General features: G+C 41.8%; 1 protein-coding gene across 1 annotated transcript in view; it reads right to left on the bottom strand.

The window, feature by feature from the left end:
- Nucleotides 1-1,006: 1,006 nt before the first annotated feature.
- The window catches only part of RNASE12 (ribonuclease A family member 12 (inactive)), a 21,450-nt gene continuing 12,809 nt past the window's right edge, over nt 1,007-9,647 (bottom strand). The window contains exons 1-2 of the mRNA XM_082387871.1: nt 5,615-9,647; nt 1,007-2,048 (exon numbers count right to left, since the gene is read on the bottom strand). The exon at nt 5,615-9,647 is cut by the window's right edge and continues 12,809 nt beyond it. Coding sequence (XP_082243997.1) covers nt 1,573-2,048; nt 5,615-5,672 — 534 coding nt within the window. The 5' untranslated portion in view covers nt 5,673-9,647 and the 3' untranslated portion in view covers nt 1,007-1,572. The remainder of the gene's footprint in view (nt 2,049-5,614) is intronic.

Below are 9,647 nucleotides of genomic sequence, written 5' to 3'. Positions count from 1 at the left end.
CTCAATTGTTGTTATTAATTATTGTTACTATCTGTTAATCATCCTTGTGGTCATTATTGCATGTGATCTTGAAACAGTTTAACATTCTTGATAAACATGAAGGTTTAGAGATTTAAAACAGCCATCTTTTAAAAACAACTGCCGGTTCTCTGGTTGCTGGAGTGAAAAGGATGCATTTCACATGTGTGACCCTCTTCAAAATTCTCAGCCACTGTTTAGGAAACGAGTCCCTCTTACAGTGTCCTTATGTTTTTTCCTAGATGTATACCATGGCGAGGGAGTTTCAGGGTAAAGATACTGCCCTGGGGCTCCCCTGGTGGCGCAGTGGTTGAGAATCTGCCTGCCAATGCAGGGCACACGGGTTCGAGCCCTGGTCTGGGAAGATTCCACATGCCGCGGAGCAGCTGGGCCCGTGAGCCACAACTACTGAGCCTGCGCGTCTGGAGCCTGTGCTCTGCAACAAAAGAGGCCGCGATAGTGAGAGGCCCGCGCACCGCGATGAAGAGTGGCCCCCACTTGCTGCAACTAGAGAAAGCCCTCGCACAGAGACGAAGACCCAACACAGCCATAAATAAATAAATAAATTTTTAAAAAAGTGTTAAAGGCCCAATAATCAAGATAAATAATATTTTATTGCAATATTTAAAAATAAATTGAATGTGTATGACACAAATGAACCTATCTACGAAAACAGAAATGGACTCACAGACATAGAGAACAGACTTGTGGTTGCCAAGGGGGAAGGGGATGAGGGAAGGATGACTGGGAGTTTGGGATTAGCAGATGCAAACTATTATATATGGAATGGATAAACAACAAGGTCCTATTGTATAGCACAGGGAACTATATTCAATATCCTGTGATAAACTATAACGGAAAAGAATATAAAAAAGGAATATGTGTATATGTATAACTGAATCACTTTGCTGTACAGCAGAGATTAACACAACATTGTAAATCAACTATACTTCCAAATAAATAAATAAATAAATAAATAAATAAATAAATAAATAAATAAATAAATTTAATGCAAAATAATCCCTGATGAACAATTATCAAAATTTTAAATGACAGGATCTGACCCTGCATTGGTACAACTCGTGTACCCCACCTCATCCTAAATCCAACCCTGTCAGAATGGGTCTTGATTTAAAATTCAGATATTTTGTTCATCAGGGATTTTTGCATTAATTTTGATTTTTAAAAATTTATTTCTCTATATTGCTCAGGGCGTTTTGGTGCTCCTTCAATTTTGCGTGTGAAGTGAGTCCCTCACTCACCTTACCTAATCCCAGTCCTATGTAGGATTCACTCTTGGTTCTCATCAAATGACTCAAAGAAAAAGGACAAGGAATTAAAACACATGCAGAGTTTATGGTTTAATTCAGTAGATTTTTTTTTTTTATTAAAGCAGAATAAAAAGATCCCAGCTCAGCAATACTGAAAGGATAAATGCATTTCACTCAAGGCATGACCCCATGTCCACAATTCAGGTGCGCCTCAGGGGGAACCAGCATCAGTGCCTCCGAGAGAGGAGACGAGAGGGCGGCCGACTCAGATGCTGGTCTCAGGTTATTCATCGTATCTCTGGATATTAACTGGCCCCATGTCATCACAAGTGACGACAATAAACCCCTCTGTGAGGGAAATGTGGTAGCTGCAGGCAGGATATCTGGTGCCTTCAATGAGCTTGCAGACTGTCATTTTGAACTTGGTCTCACTCTGGAAGCAGAGAATGGTGGAATGGTTTTGGCAAGCCACCTTCCTGAGAGAATTGCAAACACTGTTGATATTTCGAGGCCTCTCATGGACGAAGACATGCTCCTTTTTGCAGGTGTTGTTGGGTTCCTTGATGAGTCTTTGTATGATCATGTGGTTGCAGTACCTTACAGGAACGTCACTCTGAGGGTAGTCCACATGCAACTGGTCTAAGGTTGCCGCCATTACTTCCTCATTCAGCTCATTTTCCCAGAATAGAAGCAGCAGGAAAAGTATCACCATTAGTACCATCAGGGGTATGAGGTCGTTCACATCTTTTGCTCTAACTCCTATAGAGTAAGAGGAGACAGAAAATATCAGAGGGTCATCAGATTCCTCCAGCACCATCCCCTGACTTTGCTCCCCTAGCCTTTGATATTTTATTTCCTTCTCTCTGTTAGTGAAAATCGTACTAAACCTGAAGGTCCAGCTGGAGGTACAACTCCTCAAGAAAGCCCTTTCTGACCCTTTCAGCTCTCAGAGTTTGGCATTGAACTGTTCTCTAATTTTTCCTGTTGTATTGTGTTTGTTGGCTTCCACAGCTCCTTGACAGTCAGTATCTCGTTTCCTATTTCTCCTGAATCCATCAGAATGTTTAACACAGAGCAGAACATACAGAAGTTATCAAAAGTACCCTTGTCTGATTGTTTTATTCCTATTGCTGAATGACTTTCTTTCCTATAATTGTTTTAACCTTGATCCCACCAAATTCCATATGATTTTAGCACTTTCTATTAATCCGTTCTTCCCAATTCCTTCCTAATCTCTCCCTCTGTCAATCCTACTTGGTTCTGTGCTAGATCCTCTCACCTTTCCTTTTTGCTGTAACTCTCACAGGTAACATATCCTTGTGATCATGGATCCAAGAAAGTCCTTTGTGTCTCGCTGTTCCCAGACAATAACTGGTAGGGAGCCAGCTGAGTGTGGGGAGGCCAAGGGGAAAGAGCAGAAAGGGAGGAGCCCGTAGGAGGGGAGTGTACATGGCTGCCATCGGGAAGAGAAGTTACTTTCAGAGGGACAGTTGGGTAAGGCAGGTCCTGAAGGTGTCCTCACTAAACAAGCGTTGACATTTCAAAACATTTATTATAGTCCTGAAGTGGGCCAGATGCAGTACTGTTTATTTTCCAAATTTTCATCAGTCCTTACACAAACCTGTGAAGTAGCTGTTATCTCCATTTCATTAATGAAGAAATGAGTTGCAGAAAGTTTCAGGTAGAGATGTGAGATGGCAAGAGTAAAAAAAATCTCACTTTCTCAATGCTTAACCCTTGAACTCCAGTTTCAGCAAGTTTCACTCTCACATGGTGTCCAGGACAGGGCAGAAACAATTCCCTGACCTTAACATTAGTCTTGATAAAGCCCTGGACTCCTGGCGAGTATGGCAATGGTTTCCAAACTCTGCTGAACATTGGAATCTCCAAGGCATTTTTTAATGCCACCTTGAGGCATTCTGCTTTAATTAGCATTGAGTAAGACCTGGGAGTTGAGATTATTAAAAGCTTTCCCAGTGACTCTAATATGCAACAAAATTTGAGAACCACTGAATTATAGTATACTTGGGAGGCCTACGTGGAAAATTAGTAGATGAGGGCTTGGTAAAAGATAGTGAGTGGCTCAAGGCATTGAAACAATAGAATTCTTTTTGTTGTCAACATCTCCCAGTCTTTGATATAGGAATGGAAAAAATGGACTTAATTGTACTATTTCTTGCTCTGAAATGGTTACTTTTTTGGAAAGACAGCTACATAGCCTCCTTTGTATGTATCTGTGTCTTTCTAATTGTCAAGTAGAAAGCTATTTGGGGGTTAAAAATTGTCTGGGAAAGACAGAGAATCCTAGAAAAGACTTCAAAGAATGTGTCTCTTTCTATGCAACAAAAACAAAAGCATAATTCCAGACCATGAAAATGAACAAACAGGAGGTTATTATTTACTTTCCAAAAACTTTCATTCTGATTGTCCTTTCACAATTCAAACTGCTCTGTTCTGGATATGTGTTGCAAAAATGCCACAATGGTATAAGTGCATAGTTAATTGTTGACAAATTTTTCAGTTAACAAATTTTGATTTGCACACCATCTTGCAAAAACATTTCCATTGTGTAAAAAGAACTCTTTCTACATATTGTAGCATGTTCAATATTTCCTGCCAGGACTTCCAAGCAGCCAAATTACAGATGTTATACTAAGTTTACAGGCAAGGAATCAACCCTTGTTACAAAATTTATCCTCAACTGAGGCAACTCGACCTATCTCTACATTTTGGAGTATTACCCTCCTGAAATAGAGTTAAGACTGGTTTCAAATGTTTAATAGTGCTGGCAGCCTTGGAGAAGATATTTGTAATGCCTAAAACCAACTAAGGATTAACATCTAGATGTAAGGAATTCCTTCATATCAACAATAAAAAGACATAAAAACTCCAGAAGAGAAAAGATTGTCGAAAGTTATAAAAAGTCAATTTCAGAAGAGGAAGCCAAAATGGATGATGAACAATTCTTAACTTCGTTAGTAATCAAATAAATGGAAATTAACATAACCAAAAGATATCGATTTATAACTATTGGATTATCAACAATTAGAAAATCTAATATCAAGTGCTGGAAAATATGTTACTGGGCATGAGAATTGGTGTAGTGATATTGGAAACTAATCTGGAAATATTTGGCAAAATTATGAATGGGTATAATCTGAGACTTTGTAAGCCCGTCCCGGGCATAGACTTCAACATAGTTCTTCCAGATGGAGTACGTGCAGGGATGTTCACCATGGCATGATTGGTGGCAGAAAAGAGCTAAAGGTAACTGAAATGTCCCTCATGAAGGGGATGGACAGGTAAAGATGTGTTACATACATAAAATAAAATAGTATAAAACAGCTTCGAATAATGCACTAGCTTTACAAATAGCAATAGGCTATTTGGTGTGGTGTGAAAAAAAGAAACAATGAAAATCATTTCCAGTTGATTTAAATTGAAAACACGCATGCTCCAAAATAATACAAAATATCTTCTAAGGACATACAATATTTAAGTAGGATGGAAGAACGTGGATTAAATACTCTAAGACAGATGCCCATGAGGATGAGAGAAATAGAAGCAGGGGTAAGGAATAAAAAGGGAAAATAATAAAATTGAATAAAAGAAAAGAGAGGCCTAGCATGCGCCATAAACAGAATATGATCAACTCAATTCTGCGCACCTGAAGAGGGAAGGGAGGAAAGAAGAAAAGAGGGAAAGAAGGAAGGAAGGGGATGGAGGAGGAAGAGAAGGAGAAGGAGGAGAAGAGGAGGAAGAAGAAGGAAAGGGAGGGAGAAACTGGGCCTGTTATCAGATGATTGCATTTGACCTAAAGTTCCCACCACCCTCCCTTTGCTAAGACTCAAGTCACCCTCAGGAGACTGCAGGAGGCAGGTAGCTGCTGGAGACTAACATTAGTGCCAGGATGTAAAACAACATTAGTAATTCCCCTCACTACTCATTTTGTCAAATTAATAAGCTCTACTCCAGGACTGCTAGAAACCGACCCAGCTCCAGTATTGGAGCTTGCATATGTCCAAGAACGAGCTGCTCCTGATTTGGGCAGAACATGTTCTGAATCAGAGGCTGTCATCAACCTCAGCCTTGCAGGTACAGCCCCAGGCTATTCACACAGGAGGAGGGAGGTCCTGTACTCCCTTGGGGGCAAACCGAGCCTTGTGTGTGTGATTTTACTTGTATTCCTGAAATGAAAGCCACCAGGTGATAGACCAGGGGAGGTCAGGTTGAGGGGAGGTTGCCATAACCATATCAAACAGCTGCTTGGTAGGTGGTAGGCCCTTCAGCTTCCCACTTCTGAGAATGCTTTGATCATAGCGTACCTGGCTTCTTATGTGTGTCCCCAGGCTGAGCCCTCAACAGTTTCCTTTGAATCCTCATTGAGGAAGGAGCATTAACCCAGCTTTCCCCTACAGCACCTCCAAGCACATTCACAGCTTTCCTGCCATTCCCAGCTCTGCTCTCCTCTTGGGGGCCAGTTCCAGCTTCCCTGAAAATCAGATAAGATTCCTTGAAAGCAGATGAGTGATGGCTAATCAGCAAATAATCACCAAAGCCCTAAAGAACCCAGATGCAATAAAAAATAAGTAAACAATCAAAACCAAAAATAAAACCCACCACCAACAAAAAACACCCTCCCTTTTCAGAAGTCTCCAGCTAGAGCAAAATGAGCAGAGGCCTGGGAGTCATGAAAGCAAGGTTCCTATCTTCATACTGGCTTTGCCACTAACTAGCTCTGTGACCCTGAGCTTAATTCCACGGGCCTCACTGACCTCCTTTGAAGTGGCTCAGGGAGCTGGCAGAGTTGGTGGAATGCATGAGATAAAAACAGAGAACAATTTTAGAGTGGGTAACACACATTCAGTCATAACCTTCCCTGATGCAGGGCTCTGTGCTTGCTTATTAGAAAGCTGAAATGGGGGTCCCCATGGCTTTTTGTGCAAACCCTACTATATCACAGTAATCTTTTTAAAACACAAATCTAGTTCTGTGCCTGTGCTCTCCACCCACACACCCACCTAAACGGTGTCAATGGCTTTTCATAAGTCTTTTTTTTTTTCCCATAAGTCTTAAAATAATGACCACAGTCCTTCCCGCTGCCTACCAGGCCTTGCAAGGGAGCCTCACCCAAACCACTCTTCCTCTCTCTCTCTATCTCCTTACACTCCCCTTTTCAGTTCCCTGAACTCATCAGGCTTCCTCCCAACTCAAGGTTTTAACATCTACTTTCCTCATTATGTTCCTTACTCCATTCACCCCTCCCCATTCTACCTGCTTAAATCCTGTGTGTGCCTCCTTTCCTTAGACAAGCCTTCCCAGAAACCCCAGGGGAAGTGAACAGCCTCTGTTTTGCTTGCGTCACACTCTGTACTTTTCCTTTGTGGCCCTTATCACTAGCATAATAAATTAACTGTATTTCTTAGTTTTTGAAAAACTATTTGATTGTTTCATGAGGGCAGAAACCACACCTGTCTGGTTCCCTGAAGTAATCTCTGTTCCAAGCATAGTGCCTGGAATACAACAAATGTTCAACAAACATTTGCTCAAAAAATACTCTTTAAATACTGATTGAATGGCAGAATCCATGAGTAAATGTCCTAAAAGAACTAGATTTTGCTCTGTAACAACAGTATCAAAAAGCTGTCCTTTGCAAAACTTAACAATCCTTTTTGATACTTTTGGTGGGACCCTGTAGCACCATATGGACATAAGATCAGAAAGATCAATAAAAGGAAAGAAAAATGTTGATTCACTTCTACTTGAAGACTTTAAATCTGTGATTGCCACTCTTAACTCTCACCTTTAGCTGTTAAAGAACAACTCAAGAGTTTTGCTAGTGGCTGCTAGCTCTGTTTTCTGCTTTCCCTCTATAGCCATGGGATGCCATCTACTTTAATAAGTAGTTCAGCTTAATCCCATGAACACCATCTCCATGGACAATAACACAGCTCTCTCCTCTATAAGTTCCACCTGCATATAATGTACACGGAAGGATCAGCAGAAAGTAATGAGGTCCCTAGGAATTAATTTTTAATCTGCAAGATCTTAAAGGGAAGACCCATGGTAATACTTAGTTTGTCCACAAGGGGGCAGATTTCAACTTGCGGTCATAGCTCCTGAGAGCAGAGACACTTTGCCTATTCATATGTACTTTGTGACCATCAACAGGTTTTCACCCCCTGTTTCATATACTCCTGCTGGCATTCTCCCCACATGTGAGCAATGTCTCATTAGGACTCATACTCAGAGTGATCCCTCATCACAAAACCTGGTCAAGTGAAGTTGATGAAGTCCTGCTGGGTTATACAGCTCCTTCCCTAACCTTCTTTTTCCTCTCCTCTGCAGTCTCCCTTTTATGGACTTTTGTTCCTCATCTTGTTAAGTCACTTGTTTTACATACTCTTACAGAATGGCTAAATGCGACCCTACAGAGTGACCTCAAAACACCATCTGGTTCAGAATTTGCCCAAAACCATGGAAGCCTGAAGCAGCCCTGTACTTCAGCATTTCTGCCTGGAGAAAGTTTGCAACAGAAGTCAATGGCGCTGATGTGCGATTTACAGCTGCGAGAGCCTACTCTGTGCCTTTCTTTATGTCCAGTTGGGAGAACTTTTCAACCCTTCTGTAAAGCATTTACAGGTCCATACTGTGGCTGAGAAGGAAAGCTGCTAGAGAATATATTTCAGGCATGGCCCTCCCTCAGCCTTTCCCAGAGGATGGCACACACAGTGGATAACCCACACTGCAAGAGCCCCTCTATTCAAGTCCCCAGTACCTCCATGCTCTTTATTCCCCTCAGTGTCCAGGATCCGGGATTCCTGTTTGATTTAAAACAGTTCACACAGAGAATTCCCTGGCTTCCAGTGGTTAGGACTCTGCTCTGTGACAATAAATAAATAAATAAATAAATAAATAAATAAGTAAAATAAAACAATTCAAACAATTCATTAAACAAATATTTATTGAGTGTCTATTAGGTGCTAAGAACTGTTCCAGCCTCTGAACAGGAGGCTTTGGCAGTAAAAACAACAACAACAACAACGATGCCCTGTTCTTGCGGAGCTTCCATTCTAGTGGTTGGGGAGGGAGAATTCAACAACAGCGAGAGCAGCAGCAAAAGTCAGGTGGTGGTACGTGCAAAGAAGAAAATTAAAGTAGAGAAGGGGGAGTAGAGAGCAAAGGGGTGCTATTTCATGCACAGAGGTCAGAGCCATGCAGATATGAAGGAGATAAGATTGAAAGCAGAGAGAAGAGCATGTGCAAAGTTACTGAGGTGGGAATTTCTGAGGAGTACTAGAGGCTAATGTAGTGGGGAGGCAGCTGACAAAGGGAGAGATGGTAGGAGATGAGGTCAAAAAAGTGAGGGGAGTCCAAGAAATGGCGAAGTCATGTAGAGATTTTTAAAGCCATGGCAAGGAGTTTTAATATTATATGAAATGAAATGGGGATGCATCAAAGGATTTTAAGCAGAGCAATGATCAGCTCTGTCCTAGGCTTTAATAGGATCATTCTCTATGTTAGCACAAGTTCATGTGCCCAATGCACAGTGAGGCCAGACAAACTGAAATGTCAGAGTTTGGAGCAAGAGAAAGGTTTATTGCAGGGCCATGCAAGGAGCCGGCTGGCTCTTGCTCTAAAAAATCCGAGCTCCCTGAAGGGTTTCGGCAAAGCATTTTTAAAAGCCAGGTGAGGGATGGGAGTCGCAGGGTGTGTGATCAGCTCATGCACAGTTCTCTGATTGGCTGATGGTGACGAAACAGAGCAGTGTCACAGGGGTTAACATTATCAGTCCTTAGGCTCCAGGAGGCCTGGGGCTATGTGCTAAAGGTCATCAAGTAGTTAACATCTTCCATTTGGTGGGGGGTTTTCACATCTGTAAAACAACTCTGGAAATGTGCATCAAATACTGTTATCTAGGTACTTCAGAGAGGAGCTAAAGCAGAGGATATGGGGGAAGGCCTGTCCCGGGAAGGTCCCATAGGGTCCTACTTGGTTACATCTATGCTGCATTGAGAATAGACATCAGGGCCAACCAGGGAGGCTTGCTAAGGGGCTCCTGCAATAGCGCAGGGGAGAGGTCGTGGTGCCTTGGAGTACAAAGGTGGTGGAGGAGGTGGTGAGAAGTGTCTGGACTCTGGAAATATTCTAAAGGTACAGCCAACATCATTTGTTACAGGACTGACCGTAGGTTATAAGAGAAAGCACTAAAAGATGATTCCAGGATTATTTGTTTCACAGTTCTTCCACATGTCTGAAGAGGTACTAGAAGTTAAATACTCAGGAGAATAATTAAGAGTGAGGTGAAAAATACCTGTGGTTTCTAGGTCTTGTTCATCAGGTGAGTCAGGGCACATC

The sequence above is a fragment of the Balaenoptera borealis genome (assembly GCF_965194805.1).
Source record: "Balaenoptera borealis genome assembly, chromosome: 3".
Lineage (NCBI taxonomy): Eukaryota > Metazoa > Chordata > Mammalia > Artiodactyla > Balaenopteridae > Balaenoptera > Balaenoptera borealis.
This window is presented reverse-complemented; position numbering and strand designations above follow the sequence as displayed.